Source organism: Chiloscyllium punctatum, chromosome 6 (assembly GCF_047496795.1).
Source record: "Chiloscyllium punctatum isolate Juve2018m chromosome 6, sChiPun1.3, whole genome shotgun sequence".
Classification (NCBI taxonomy): domain Eukaryota; kingdom Metazoa; phylum Chordata; class Chondrichthyes; order Orectolobiformes; family Hemiscylliidae; genus Chiloscyllium; species Chiloscyllium punctatum.
The window spans coordinates 8,026,924-8,043,668 of NC_092744.1; the positions used below are offsets into that span (position 1 = coordinate 8,026,924).

The 16,745-nt window shown below is 46.1% G+C and overlaps 1 protein-coding gene across 2 annotated transcripts in view; it reads right to left on the reverse strand.

Moving 5' to 3' along the window:
* LOC140478698 (sodium/hydrogen exchanger 9-like) overlaps window positions 1-16,745 on the reverse strand; it is a 480,261-nt gene that overhangs the window by 395,049 nt on the left and 68,467 nt on the right. For both annotated transcript variants that reach the window (XM_072572000.1, XM_072572001.1), the window contains exons 3-4: window positions 9,721-9,798; window positions 5,869-5,945 (exon numbers count right to left, since the gene is read on the reverse strand). In XM_072572000.1, coding sequence (XP_072428101.1) covers window positions 5,869-5,945; window positions 9,721-9,798 — 155 coding nt within the window. The remainder of the gene's footprint in view (window positions 1-5,868; window positions 5,946-9,720; window positions 9,799-16,745) is intronic.

Here is a 16,745-nt window from a genome sequence, read left to right on the forward strand (position 1 = left end):
AGGCCACACTCCCATCTATAGAATCCATCTACCAGGCCCACTGTCAAGGAAAGGCTGCCAGCATTCTCAAAGAGCCATCCCACCCTGGCAATTTCTTCTACAACCTCTACCATCAGGGAGAAGGTACAGAAGCCTGAACACACACACCAGCTGGTTCGAAAACAGTTTCTACCCTTAGCGAGAAGATTTGTAGCTCAGGTTGAGGTTTTGGATGTAGGTTTGCTCACTGAGCTGGAAAGTTTATTTCCAGACGTTCAATGAACATTAACCTGGTGAAGGAAACACTAACTACACTATTAGAAGACCCAAAGATACGTATACCACTAACTTCATCAGCAAGGACAATATCGTCAAGCTAGTGGACCTATGCCTTACCACCCACTTCACCTTCAACAACGAAACCTACAGACAAACCAATGGAACACCCATGGGATCTCCGATATCACGGTTCTTAGCAGAGGCAGTAATGCAGAAACTTGAACAAACAGCTCTGCCAACCATCCAACCCAAACTCTGGGTCCACTATGTGGATGACACCTTTGTCATCTATAAACAAAACAAGTTAGAGGAAACCTTCAAGACCATCGATAATATTCTTTACTGGCATAAAATTCACGAAAGAGGAGGAAAACAACAACAAACTGCCATTCTTAGATGTTACAGTAAAGCAAACAGCCAATGGGGAACTTCAAACCAGCATCTACAGAAAAACAACACATACAGACCATATATTGAACTACAGAAGCAATCATCCCAACACCCACAAACAAAGCTGCACCAGAACATTATTTCAATGAGCCAACACACACTGCAGCACAGAGGAACTACACAGAGCAGAGGAAAATCACCTATACCCTGTATTCAAAAAGAATGGGTACCCAATGAACACAGTCCGCCGATTTCTCAGCAACAAACTCAAACAGACAAAACACATCCAGAAACCCTAGCCACTCTCCCCGACATCAAAGACATCTCGGAAATGACTGCCAGACTACTCAGACCCCTTGGCATCATGGTAGCCCACAAACCCACCAACACACTAAAACTACAGCTAATGAACTTGAAAGACCATATACAGACAAGCAAAACGAACGTCATTTACAAAATACCTTGCAAGGACTGTAACAAACACTACATTGGACAAACGAACAGAAAACTAGCCACCAGGCTACATGAATACCAATTAGCCACAAAAAGACTTGACCCTCTCTCACTAGTATCCTTACATACAGATGAGGAAGGACACCAATCCGACTGGGACATTACATCCATCCTCGGACAAGCCAAACAAAGACACGCATGAGAATTCCTAGAAGCATGGCACTCCAACCGGAACTTTATCAGCAAACACATCGAGTTAGACCCCATCTACCACCCCCTGAGAAAAGGAACAGGGAGTGACTTCACCACAGGAAATGACATCACCAACCCAAAGACACCCAAACATATAAATAGAAAGCAGGAATTTTCAGCATTGCTGCGCCTGAGGCTCACTGAAGATGTTACCTAGTAGGGCGACGAAACACCTGGAAATGAACCTTCCAGCTCAGTGAGCAAACCTACATTCAAAGTTTCTACCCTACTGTTGTTAGAATACTGAATGGACTCTCAAACTCTTAGCATTCGCCTGTACCTGTGTTTTTGTTTTTGCTGCTGTTTACCTATTATTTACTTATCTCTGCTATTTAACTGTCTTGCTCGCAAAACAAAGCTTTTCACTGTGCCTCAGAACACGTGACAATAAATTCAATTCTAAAAATTCTAAATTCTAATTGTTGCTAGAACAATGTTTTATCATCATTTTAAAATCTTTTTTACGGCAATTTGTACACCATTGTGGCTATTGTCTTGATGTGTCAGACATTACTGTGCTGTCTTGTGTGTTTTGCATTTCTTATCCATTTCATGCAGTGTACGATTGTGTAGTTTGTGCTGTCCATGTAGCACCTTGGTCCTAGAGGAACACAGTCTCGTTTTTACTGTATCTGTTGTATACGATAGAAATGACAAATAAAAGCTAATCTATTCTTGATTTTTTAAATGGGGAAAGGCTTCAGAAATCTAATGTGCACAGGGATTTGGGAGTCCTGGTTCAGGATTCTCTTAAGGTTAACATGCAGGTTCATTCCTGATGAAGGGCTTTTGGCCGAAACGTCGACTCTCCTGCTCCTCGGATGCTGCCTAACCTGCTGTGCTTTTCCAGTACCACACTCGAGATTCTCATCTCCAGCATCTGCAATCCTCACTATCTCCTAGGTTTAGTTAGCAGTTAGGAAGGCAAATGCAATGCTAGCATTTGTTTTGAGAGGATTAGAATAGAAGAGCAGAGATGTACTGCTGAGGCTGTATAAGGCTCTGTTCAGACTGCATTGAGAGGGGTGTTGGGCTCCATATCTAAGGATGGATGTGCTGCCATTGGAGGTGGTTCACAAGAATGATCCCAGGGATGAAGAGCTTGTCATACGGGGAGCAGTTGAGGTTTGTACTTGATAGAGTTTAGAAGGATGAGGGGGGGATCTGATCAAAACTTACAGAATACAGAGAAGACTGGATAGAGTGGACGTGGAGATGATGTTTCTAGTTGTTGGAGAGACAAGGACCCCAGCAGACAGCCTCAGAGTGAAGGGACAACTCTGCACTATTGAGATGAGGGGATTTTTTTCAGCCTGAAGATGGTGAATCCAGAAGGCTGGGGAGGCAAAGTCATGGCGAGTATTTAACGCAGAGATACATAGGTTCCTGATGAGTCAGGAGATCAAGTATTATAGGGAGAAGGCAGGAGAATGGGGTTGAAACATATCAATTAACATTTCCAGTCTGGTATGATACTTTGTCAGAAGTTAACTCTGTCTCTTCCCCCACGGATGTTGCCAGACCTGCCAAGTTCTGCCAGCATTCTCTGGTTTTATTTCAGATTTCCAGCATCTGCAGTATTTTGTGAGGCTGTGAAAGTTGCTACCTCAGCATCCGGTTACAGCAAACGGATTAGGTGCTTTCAAAATGAAGAGAAAAGAAACTGGAAATACAAGCTGAGAAGTTTGAGATGAAGCAGACAGATTGGAAGGAGACTTTCAACAGACACCAGTACATTCGATTCTAGATCGGTCGCCCTCTTCCATATTCTATTTACAGGCAATCCAACTTACAAAACAATTCCATTCTTGGGTGCATCCAAGTCAACTTACGGATGTAAGTCAGGGAGGAAGTGAGGACTGCAGATGCTGGAGATCTGAGCTGAAAATGTGTTGCTGGAAAAGCGCAGGTCAGGCAGCATCCAAAGAGCAAGTCAGACTACAATACAGTGTAATGTAAAATAAGTGTTTGTAAGTATGAGTGAGCATTCACACATCAGATCGATAAAATTAATACCATGGGATCTTACTCAAATAGGAGCGTTCCTAAGTCAGACACTCATCAGTCGAGGAAGAACTGTAATTGAATGGATACGGACTTTCCCAGATGAAGTTTGCCAACTTTATTCAAGATCTTGAAAACTTGAATCACCTCAAAGTTAGCTTCTTTCCAACAAACCAAACACCTGGAACCTCAATTTTAATATTATGAGGTTACCTCAGGAGGTGGACAATGTCAGCTAACAAGCTCAAGGGTGACAGATATGGTATAAGTTCAGATTCACACAGAGGAGCTGCCATTAAAGCTCAAGTTTAAACAGGTTCAAAGGCAGGAGGTTGGCCAAGTGACTCGTCAAAGGTAGAGGTGTTGTTGACTACTGTGACCACTAGGACTCATAACAGCACACAAACCAACAGCCACTCTCAGACAACAACTCACCGGGACAAAGGACCCGATACCCAGCATGAGCAAAACCAATGTAGTGTACAAAATCCCATGCAAGGACTGCACAAAACATTACATAGGACAAACAGGAAGACAGCTAACGGTGCGCATCCATGAACACCAACTAGCCACGAAACGACATGACCAGCTATCCTTAGTAGCCACACACGCAGATGACAAGCAACACGAATTCGACTGGGACAACACTACTATTATAGGACAAGTCAAACAGAGAACAGCCAGGGAATTCCTACAGGCATGGCATTCATCCACAGATTCAAATCAATAAGCACATCGACCTGGACCCAATATACCGACCACTGCAGCAGACAGCTGGAACTGACAACCGGAAGCGGCAGAGACAAACCACTATAAATGCCGGAGGAAACATCACAGAAGCGCTTCACAGGAGGCTCCCAAGCACTGAGGATGTCACCTAGACAGGGGACGAAACGTCTGCAACACAAGTTCCCAGCTCGGCGAACAGAACCACAACAATGAGCACCCGAGCTACAAATCTTCTCCTAAACAAAGGTCGAGGTATCAAAGACCTGGATGAGCATTTCAGAAGCAGCCCGGCTGAAATGCAAATGGAGTCAGACAATGTTATGACGCCGCGATCTGATCAATGGGGTGTTTGGATCAAATATCACACCGAGATTGCAAATCGGCAGCCCCAGGTTGCCGTCGGTAAAAGAGGGCACGTTTCTGGTTCAAAAATAGAAGTGGACACCAAAGATGATCCCAATTATCCCTTACCTGGCAAATTGCCAACCTGAACCTAACCTCAAAAAAAGCATAGATTGGGTTTTTTCTTCAGAAAGCACAAAGTTAAATGCAGTAGAGGCCCGGAGATTGTAGGTTTTGGGTGCATAGTTCTTTAAAATGTCACAAACAGATGCAGAAAATGGTCAAGGCAGCTAATGGAATGCTGGCCATCATATGTAAAGGGCTGGAGTATAAGGATGCAGACAATAGGGTTTTGTGTAACTACAGCATAGTTAGATCTCTCTTGGAGCACTGTGAGCAGATCTTGGCACCACAACTTAGGAAGGACGTTATGATCCAGGAGGGAGTTCAAAGCAGGTTTAAAAGAATGATACCTGAACTTCGGGCGTTCAGTGATGAGGAGAGATTAAACAAACTCGGCTTTCATTCTCTAGGATTTAAAAGGTTAAGGGTGTGGTCTAACGAAGATATTCAAGGTCGATAAACACAAATATTTTCCACTGGTTGAAGATTGTAGAATCAGGAGCACAGTCTAAACATTTGGGGCAGAACAGTCAGGAGAGATATTGGAAAGCACTTCTCCACACAAAGAGGAGTGGAGGTTTGGAACTCTCTTTCTGGTCATTCACTTGTTCAAATTAAAATTTGAGATAGACATTTTTTCATGAAGCAAAGATATCAAGGGATATGGGACCAGGGCAGGCATATAGGACCAGGGCAAAAGGCATCAAGATTAGAGGAGAGGTGCTGGAAAAGCACAGCAGGCCAGGCAATATTCGAGCAGGCAAATCGACATTTCGGGCAAAAGCCCTTCATCAGGAATGAGCCCGAAACTTTGATTTTCCTGCTCCTCAGATCCTTCCTGACCTGCTGTTTTTCCAGCACCACTCTATTCATGACTCTGATCTCCAGCATCTGCAGTCCTCACTTTCACCTATATGGAGATAGGCCTCAGATCAGCCATGATCTCAAACAATAGCAGAGTATGCTCAAGGGGCAGAACGGTCTACTCTTGTTCCTACCCGTTTCATCATTGGCATGGTCAATAACAAAAGAAACTAAATTTAGCAAACAAAGCTACTTTTGTGCAGTGCAAGATGGAAAGGTTTAAAAACTGGGACTGCAGGATGTGGTGAAAGGCCTTGTGAAACCATTTCAACCATATAACACAAGCTCCTCAGGAATTGACATTGTCGGAATATCATAAAATCAGTACTTTCCTATCCCAAGCCACCAAACAGAAATCCCAGGCTCTCTGCTTTAAAAACCATGTTCACATAACCAAAGATAGCTTAGCCAATGACTCTGGAATTCTGTAACTTGGCATCAACGTTTACTCACCCAATCACAATACAGGAAATGGCAGTGCCAATAAAAGCATAGGTTAGAATTGACCCCAAATTCCTGAAGAACTGTCTCTGTTAAATAAAAAAAGACAAAAGATGACAGATAACATATTGCTTCAGAACGCATTCAAATAGCATCATTCTCAACCGACATTAGGATATTCTGGCAATTAATAAATACGTTCCAGAATTATACACCAGATAAAAGATACATTCAGAGGCTGAGTTAGTAGCTACTGAACACTATTTGTATCCCTCATCTAAAACAGACATTCTAACCCTCATGTTCAAATCTCTCTGCCGTTCCTTGTGACAATGCGGTCACTTTAAAAAAGGTTATTTTGTTCTTGTTTCCACCCCCAACCCCCACTCCTCACTTTCTTCTTATTCTTAAATTTCGTTTTCTTTAGTTCGTGTTTCAACTGGAGTTTTTAAATAAATTGCTTTGCTTAAAGCAGAGTGGTTTGACCGGCTGCATCACACCTGGAGTGTCCACTTCACATCAGTGTTCAAAATATAAAAAAGCTAGGGTCTAGGCTACCACCTTAACATATTTTGTGGGAGTTTGGACTGGTCCATAGCACTCCTATAATCTCAAGTCTCACAACCTGCGAAGATTTTGCAATCCATTAATTCCAGATATGCAAACATCCCCAATTTTAATTGCTCCACTCTTCATGACCAGGGTCTTTCAGAGGGATATGTCCCTTCGCAAGTTGGAATCGGGAGGGAAAGATGTGTCCAGTGGTGACATAAAGTAGCAGATCTGGCTGAAGATGATCCATCGAATGTGGATACTGATGCTTATGAAGGCAGAGACAAAGGAACCTTCTCTAGATCTTCAGAATAAATGGATTGAAGGACATGGGAGACGATCGGAACAGGGAATTGATGTCAATGATATAAGATGGAGCAGGATTGAAAGGCCTGGTCCTAGTTTCTAGGAGATAACCAGAACTGAAATATTCTACTTGCCAATGTTTTCAGCACAGTACAGGCCCTGCAGCCCTCGATGTTGTGCCGACCCTCGATCCTACTCTAAGACCAATCTAACCTGCAGACCTTCATTGTACTATCATTCACGTGCCTATCCAAGAGTTGCTTAAAGATCCCTTATGTATCTGACTCTACTACCACTGCAGCAGTGCATTCCACTCACCCACCACTCACTGTGTAAAGAACCTACCTCTGACATCGCACCTAAACCTTCCTCCAATCACCTTAAAATTATGCCCCCTCAGGATAGACATTTCTGCGCTAGGAAAAGGTCTCTGTCCGTCCACTTTATCTATGCCTCTCAACATCTTGTACACCTCTATCGAGTTGCCTCTCACTCTTCTTTGCTCCAATAACCAAAGCCCAGTTCATTCAATCGTTCTTCAGAACACATGCCATCTAGTCCAGGCAGCATCCTGGTACATCTCCTCTGCAGCTCTCTGAAGCTTCCACAGCTTTCCTATACTGAGGTGACCAGAACTGAACACAATATTCCAAGTGTCGTCTAACCGGGGCTTTACAGAGCTGCAGTATAAGCTTGTGGCCGTTAAACTCAATCCCCCGGTTAATGAAGCCAACACCCCATACATGTTCTTAACAACCCTACCAATCTGGATGGCAACTTAGAGGGATCTATGGGCAGGGACCCCCTAAAACAAATGTAGCTAGACAGCAGAAAGCCATCATCTCCCACTTTCTAAGTTACTAAGTTCCCTCATTCCCTTCATTAAATCATATCCTTCATCAGCTTCAGGACAAACAGGTGGAACTACACTCGGATTTAGACTCCCTACAGTGCGGAAACAGGCCCTTCAGCCCAACAAGCCCATACTGACCCTCCAAAGAGTAACTCACCCCACTCTGATTAATGCACCTAACAACTATGGGCAATTTAGCATGGCCAATTCACCTGACCTGCACATCTTTGGAATGTGGGAGGAAACCGGAGCACCCGGAGGAAACCCACGCAGACACGGGGAGAATGTGCAAACTCCACACAGACCGTCGCCTGAGGCTGGAATCGAACCTGGGCCCCTGGCACTGTGAGGCAGCAGTGCTAACCACTGAGCCACTGTGCCACATAATGCTGTTCAAATTCCGACTATCTGTGTAATGAATGCCACAGAAACAAGCCAGAGATCGAAAACAACAATGTGGGTGGGGGAGTGGTACAGTGGCAATGCCACCAGCCTGGTAACCCAGAAGCCCAGATGAACTCTGAGGGAAATGGATTCAAATCCTACTAAGGTCACTGGCAGAGTTTAAAGGTAACTAATAAAATCTAGAGTGAAAAGCTAGTCTTAGTAATGGTGACTATAAACTATCATTAAAATTTTTTAAAATGCACGAGATTCACTAATGAACTACAGTCATAGAAAAAGGCGCTTTGGCCCATCGACAGTCAGAAACTTTTTCCCCGGGTACAACAGAGTGTTACAAGGGGACATAAATTTAAGGTGAAGGGTGGAAGGTATAGGGGAGATGTCAGGGGTGGGTTCTTCACCCAGAGAGAGTGGTGGGGGCATGGAATGCGCTGCCTGTGGGAGTTGGTAGAGTCAGAATCATTGGCGACCTTTAAGCGGCATTTGGATGGGTACATGGATGGGTGCTTAATCTAGGTTAGAAGTTCGGCACAACATCGTGGGCCGAAGGGCCTGTTCTGTCTGTATTGTTCTATGTTCTATGTTCTATCGAGTCAAAAACAACCGCCGAAATACTCTAATTCCATTTTCCAGCATGTGGCCTATATCCTTGTCTTGGCATCGCAAGTGTGCATTTAAAAACTTCTGAAATATTACATGGGTTTCTGCCTCTAACATACTTAAAAGATACTAAGTTCCAGATTCCCACCACCCTCAGTGATGAAAAAAAGCTTGCTCTTATTCGGTCTATCACTCCTGCATTTTACACTAATCTATGCCATTGATATCCTGGCAATTATCATTAAATGTTCCCCACTGGTTGAAGATTCTAGAATCAGGAGAATAGTCTAAAAATTAGGGCCTGGACATTGTGGAGAGATAGGAGAAATCATTTCTACACACGAACAGTAGTGGAGGCCTGGAACACTCTGTTCCATTTCTCTTCATAACTGGAACTCTGAATTGAAGTGCGTGTTGCTGGAAAAGCACATCAGGTCAGGCAGCATCCGAGGAGCAGGAGAGTCAATGTTTCAGGCATAAGTTCTTCAGTAAGGAATGCCTGATGAACATTCCTGATGAAGAGTTTATGCTCGAAACGTCAACTCTCCTGCTCCTCGGATGCTGCCTGACCAGCTGTGCTTTTCCAGTATCGCACTGTTTGACACTGCTAATGTGAGAGTTTGGACAAACCATTTAATAATGTAGGCCTGTCCTCACCAGATACACACGGCTTACAGCATTATTCAGGCACAGGGACCCCAGCAACCGACATTCCTCTCCTGGACCGGGAGGAAGGAGTCCAGTTAGAGATTCAGGCCTGGCCAATTCAACACCAATTGTAATCAAGATTCCAACTTTCCTCAATGTGTACATTGAGAGTCATTTCCAACTGAGGAAGTGGGTAGAACTAAACAGCAGTATTGAAGCAAGGTTTATAAACACACATTGATGCAAAAGGACATAGACTGAAAACCCAAACTTTTAATTGCTACGATATGGAGGAGCCAGTGTTGGACTGGGGTGGACAAAGTTAAAAGTCACACGACACCAGGTTATAGTCCAACAGGTTTATTTCAAAGTACAAGCTTTCTGAGCACTGCTCCTTAGTCAGGTAGCTAGTGGGAGAGGATCATAGGACACAGATGGCAGTCACAGTAAAAATCACTTGAGCAAAATGTTGAAGTGTCCTGCGAGTGTAAAGTTCTCACCTTTTTCAGGCTGTATCCAGCGTAGAATATTATCGGAGGTAAGAGGACATTGAAGAAAATTTCCGAATCAAACGTGACCTGGAAATAAGAGAGATTACATCAAATATGTCACTGACTTTCCAAATGGCTGCGTTGAAACTTGACATTTTCATGTTACACATAACGCAGGAAAATCGAAATTTGACTGGCAATTGGGTTATTTATCCTCAAGTAGTTTCTCCATGCTTCAGTGTGCTGTTCTGTGCAGCACTGGCACCTGCCAGAAGTCAGACTCCATCAGGTTTTGTAGCAGCAGTAATCTAGCAGTAATGGAAGATTATGATTGGTGTAAAATCTAAAACCAGCCAGATTACTATCAGATATGTAATAAATTACATTCTAAAATATTTTTTGTTGCCAGGTATATTTATAACTGTGAATCAAAACCCCTGCTATTTACTGTTAATATTTCGTGATTTAAAATTCATGTAGTTTAAACATAGTAAAGAAACTTTCTTGGAAAAGGGTGGCACAATACTTCGATGCCCACCTTGGGTAACTGTGTGAAGTTTGCACATTCTCGCCATGTCTACGCAGGGATCCTCCAGGTGCTCCAGTTTCTGCCCACAATCCAAAGATGTGGGGTTAGGGTGGATTGGCCATGCTAAATTGCCCATAGTTTTAGGTGCATTAGTCGGAGGGAAGGGAGTCTGGTTGGGTTACTCTTCGGAGGGTCAGTGTGGACTGGTTGGGCCGAAGGGCCTGTTTCCACACTGTAGGGAATCTAATCTAAATTGCTCAATGTCCAGTGATGTGCAAGCTAGGTGGGTTAGCTGTGGGAAATGCAGGGTTACAGGTCACTCTTCAGATGGTCAGTGCAGACTTCAAGAGCTAATGGTCTTTTTTTGTCCCCATTCATCCAAGGGATGAGGGTTTCATGGTCATCATTAGACCCTTAATTCCAGATTTTTATTGAATTCGAACTCCACCATCGATGATGGCAGGATTCAAAACCAGGTCCCCAGAACACAGAATCCCAACAGGATCACACGTTCCCGAGTTGTGGAAAAAAAGCCATTCAGCACATTGAGTCAGCACCAACCTTCCGAAGAACTATCCTGTAACCCGACATTTCCTATGGCTAACCCACCAGACCTGCACATCCCCAGACACTATGAGCAATTTAGCATGGCAACAACCAAAGAATATGGCAGTTTGCACATTCTCCCCATGTCTGCGTGGGTTTCTCTGGATGCTATGGTTTCCTCCCACAATCCAAAGATATGCAGGTTGGGGGACTGGCCATACTAAATTGCCCATAGTGTTTTGGAATGTGTAGGTTAACTACACAGCCATGAGAAATACAGGGTTACAGTGGTATGGTGGGCCCAGACGGGATGCTCTTCGGATGGTTGTTAACAACTTTACGGGCCGAATGGCCCACTTCCACAATTCTATCGCCAACAGCATTATACAGAGACCCGAGAACAAGAATTGACCACCTTGTATTTCTGTTGGATATTGTCGATTGAACGAAAGCGTAATCTTTGCAGGCTTGAGTTCAGGGTTGGCTGATTTTTGGGATGAGAACATACCGCCTGGGGTGAAAGATAGAGAGCAACGCACAGAGAGAATGTGCATGTGTGGGGACAGATAACAGTTGCTTTGTCAAATCAGCTCTGCAAAGTAATTGGCTGTGGCCACTTGGCCAAGAATACTCCTCAAGGCATATCAGTGATTGCTGCTTGAATGAGAACATTTGTTTGAGCTCCACAAATTGAATTGAAAGGAGTGTTTAGAAAATAATCTGCAGCCCTCAGCTGGAACTGACCCATTTCCTGCACTTCAGCCCTCACCCCTCGCTTCCCTCCTACAACAGTAACAGGGTTTCACTTGTCCTTACCGACCAGCCCACCAGCTCTATCCCCACCTATCAGTTACACTCCTTACCCCACCATGTCTTGAGAAGATACATCCAGGTCGAGGGAGAGAGTACCGATGTGGTCGATCCTTTCAGGATCTGGACCAGCAAACGACAGGTCAGGGTAACCCTGAGGATCGATGCCAGTGGGAACATCCTCCACCCACCCTCCAGCTTTGCCATCGGAGGAAGTAGAGGTTGCCTGACATACGCAGGGCAGCCGAGAGTGTGCATAACCTGCGGGAGGTCAAGCCACATGGCGGCGGATTGTAAGGTGACCGTCTGCCGAAACTGCAAGCAGGAAGGCCACCCGACCAAGGAATGTAAGGAGGCCAACAACTGTAACCTGTGTGGAGAGGTGGGCCACATGTACACGGCCTGCCCAAGACGAGGGGCTGCCACCTACACCCAGATGGCCGGAGGTGGCAACACGAGCCGTGGACCGCCTAAGACCAGCAAGGTACCACAAAACAGCACAGGAACGGTGTCTGGAGGCACCCAGAAGGAAGGGCAGGCTGTAGTGGAGCAGACGGCAGACAGTGGGGAGATGCAGCAGCCGACCCGAGCTCCTTCAAGACAGACGGAGGAAATGGAAGAGGAGGGATCAAAGGAGGCAGAGCAGTGGATTACTGTCAAAAGCAGGAAGAGGAAACCTCCCAAAGCCACCCAGCGAAGGGGGAAGCGACATCTACACGACGAGGATACAGGCAGCTCTTCCGACGGTGAGGACGGGCGCAAGGAAGGTCGTCACCGGAGGAAGAGATAGAGCGCCGTGGGGAAAAAGGAGGGCAGCACCGCCCAAACAGGAAAAGACGATCCCTCTGAGGGGATGGGTAAAGGCCTCCCCCCACCCGGTGAGAACCAAGAGGTACCCACCGGCCCACAGCTCCAGGTAACTGGGAGCAGCGGCCCTGTGACAGCCCCGCTATTAGATGGAGAACTGGTCTGTGCGGACCCTGGGCCCGACCCGAAGACACCAGAGCGGGGAAACTGCTCCAGTGTGGAGTGGACAGCTACCTCAGCCCTGGGAAGGTCCAGCAGTTTGCTGTCACCACAGGGATGCACACAGCTACCCCAGAGGGGCAAGCATCAATGCGCGTAGCATCAAATTGGCTATGCGATGGTGTTTCTATGATGGCCTTCCTAACCAACGTTAAAGCTGACGTCCTGTTTCTGCACGAGTGTGGGATACCGCACCTCAGCAGCTACAGGAGATGGTCGAGCTTGTGGGCCCATGGGCCGTCAGTTTGGTCGGGGGTCAACGATAGCCGCGCCTCCGGCCTGGGTACCTGTTGAGAGGAGGCAACTTCACCATCTCAGAGGTTAAGGAGGTGGTGGGTGGGCGCCTCCTCGTCGCCGACGTCATGTACAGGAATGTTCCCCTGAGACTGATTAATGTGTACGCCCCAGTGGGTAAGAGCGAACGGTTGGCCGTCCTGCAGCAGCTTCCACTGTTGCTGGCTACATCCAGACCGGTTATTCTGGCCAAAGACTTCAACTCTATCATTGATGCAGATGGACGATCCGGCGGGGGGGCGGGGGGCGCAGGGGGGAGGTACAGTAAATTGGACGCCACGTCCAGAGCCCTGATGGACACGGTAAAAGATGCCAAGCTGCACGACATCTTCAGCACCCCTGCAGATGGAGCGCAGCGTAGATACACCTGGTCACGGGCAGATGGGTCTATCTGCTCAAGGATAGATTACCTGTTTGTGTCCCGAACGCTCTCGGTCAGATCCACCGACGTCAAGCCGGTGTTCTTCTCTGACCACTGCCTCCTGCTGGCCGACTGTCACCTACAGGACGAACAGCGGGCGGGCAAGGGAACGTGGAAACTGAACACTAAGCTGTTGACCCCGGGAAACATTGAGGAGCTCAAGAGGGACTACGCAGGTTGGAGAACCATGAAGCCCCTCTTTGAGTCCCCAGCAGACTGGTGGGAAACAGTAAAAGGGAACATCAAGAGGTTCTTCATCCTCAAAAGGTGTTTAGGAGGTGAGAGAGAGGCGGGGAAAATTGTCCCAGCTCCAGGAAAGTATGCAGAACCTGCTCCTGCTGCAGACGATGGGGGTCGATGTCACGGAGGACCTCAATGAGGTGAAGGGCCAGCAAGCCTCGCTCTTTGCCTCGGAGACCTCCAAGATGATCTTCCGGTCCAGGGTCCACTCGGTGGAGCAGGACGAGACGTGCTCACGTTTCTTCTTCCAGAAGGTGCACAAAGAGAGCTCGGTGCTTAGCAGCCTGAAGGAAGAAGATGGCTCGGTAACGTCATCTCAGGCAGACGTCATGAGGATCAGTAAATCCTTCTTTGCCAGTCTGTATGACGCGAAGCCGACTGACAGCGCGGCCTCCCAGTTGTTCCTGTCCTCTATCACGGAGGTCTTAGATGACAGAACACGGGAGAGGCTGGACCAGCCGCTATCTCTGGACGAGCTGACCAAGGCCCTGAGACTGTCACACACCTCCTTCTGCAATGTGCCTACGCAGAAGAAGTCTGGAGAAGAATGCAGTGGTGTTTGTCGAGGTTCGTCCTCAGCAGCGCCGTGACTCGGGACTCCGTGCTCGACAGCCTGTTCCTCGGGACCCACACCGAGATGAACATCAACTGAGCCTGGAGGATCATCAACTCAGTGAAGGATGCTCTCTGGGCGGTCCGAAACCTGTTGATCTTCCAGCTGAAGGAGTTGACTCCGACTGAGTGTTGCAGACTGGCACATTCCAAGGTCCAGGACTACGTGTTGAGGGATGCGCTGAAGCGTGGGGCAACTGCCGCCAAGGCGCGGTGGGGAAAGACCACCGTGTAACATCTGCCTGCCTAAAGAAGAACAGGGGGCCCGCGCAGTCATTTGGGCTCTGCTGACACCTCAGCTAAAAATGTAATTGTACCGACCTGTAAATAGGAATGATTACTCTGTTTCGGTAGGCAAGGAAATGGAATGTCTACATATGTATGGCATGTCCAACTGTACAGATTATCAAAGTATTTTATGAATAAAGTATATTTTTGAAATAAAAAAAGTCTTCTGCATATAAGCCAACAGCTTCCTAGTTACCATCAGTTCTGAGGAAGGGTCACTCGATCCAAAACGTTAACTCTGATTTCTCGACATAGAAGCTGCCAAACCTGCTTGGCTTTTCCAGCAACTTCTGTTTTTGTTTGATTTACAGCATCCGCAGTTCTTTCCATTTTTAAATTTCATTTTCTTCTTATTCTATCTCATCATGGCACTGAATGTGGCGACTAGGTCCTTTTGTCTGTGTCCTCAGGATGGACGTGGCAATGAATAAATCAGCATCATCATTTTGCTCTGATGTCTCGTGATGTTTGAGGCAACAAGACAACATGAAGGTCCGCTCACGTCAATGCGCACACATCGATCTACACAAGCTCTGCTGCATTTTTACTCAGCAACCGTTGATCTTCTACAGGCCATCATGTTGGAGGGAGACAGTGCAGTACACAGGGCTGCAGCCTCACTCCACCAGCACCGACAGCACAGAGGGAAGCGGCTCCCACACCAGGGAGATATTGGCCAGCACTACCCTCTGGCACAGGGACTCCCACCGCAGTGCCGATAGACTCCGTGATGGCATCAGGCCGCAGTCAAGAGAAACAATACCCACAAGGAATTCCATGAGGAGGGCTGTTGGAGAACTGGCACCTGCTCAGTGCCAAGCTGAAGCTGACCGTAACCAACTGAACAAGTTCCAGTGACCAGGCAGCCGTCAGGTTTTAAACAAAACAATCTATCAAGTTTCTTAGTAAAAAATGATGAATTTATCAAAAATAAAAAAAACGTATTCAATTAAAATGGAATGATTGATAAATATACAACTAGTCCATGGAAATATGAATCTGGAATAAAGTCTCTAATGACAACCATGATTGTTGAAAAACCCCATCTGGTTCCCTAATGTCCTTTAGGGAAGGAAACTGCCATCCTTCCCTGGTCTGGCCTATGTGAGACTCCAGACCCACAGCAACGTGGTTGATTCGTAACAGCCCTCTGGGTATTTAGGGATGGGCAATAAATAGGGGAAGGTGGTGGGCCTAGTCATACCATCATTGGACTGTTAATCCAGAGACCCAGGTACTGTCCTGGATTCAATCCTGCCAATGCAGATGGAAGTTGAATTCAATAAATATCTGCAATGAAGAGTCTAATGATGACCATGGTTAGTTCTGAGAATGTTGTGTTTTGGAAAAGGACACAGCAGGATTCTGGAACAGTGACCTAAATATATCATTGCTTTAAAAAAAAAGCCTGCAATGTTAATGGATAAAACGTTCATATTTTCAAGTTTATGGTGGGCCAACTGAACAGAACAAAATCATAAAATCCCAGAGCAGGAGGTCATTCAGCCTGTGAGAGCGGCTTCATCATTTGATACAATCATGGCTCATCTCATCTTGGCTTCAAGTCACTTTCCTGCCCGCTGCCCATAACCCTTCAACCCATTAACTCATTAAAAGTCTGTCTCTCTCCTCCTTGAATGTCCCAGTATCCACTGCACTCTGGGGGAGTGAACTCCACAGATTCACCATCCTTTGAGAGAAACAATTGCTCCTCATCTCTGTTTTAAATCTCTGTTTTAAGTCTGAAAACTAAGGCTGCTTATTCTGAAGGAAGTCATGATGTGGTGGAGCCAGTGTTGGACTGGGGTGGACAAAGTTAAAACTCAAAAAACACCAGGTTATAGTCCAACAGATTTATTTGGAAGCACTAAGCTTTCGAAGCGCTGCTTCTTCATCAGGTGGTTGTGGAGGTAGGATGCTTCCCACAAAGAAGCATCATTTTTACTTTATTCTGACATCTAATCAGAGGAAATAAGAATTACTCTTAACATGACTTTTTCAATACTGTTCCACTCCAGGAAACCAGGCAACCTCAACACAAGTGTCTTCTTGTCTGTGATGTTTCCAAGCCACGGGAACCAACAGAGAAATCTTCAAATGGTTGGAGCTGAGAGCACTCAGGGTCTGAGAATTGTATAAATTGAGACAGGGGTATGATTTATCTGGATTTGAATCTTTGTAATGGAGTTTGTAATATAGTCTTTCCCCCCCACTCCACCCCCATACCCAGGGGGATACGTTCCAAGACTTACCGTGGAAGCTAAAACC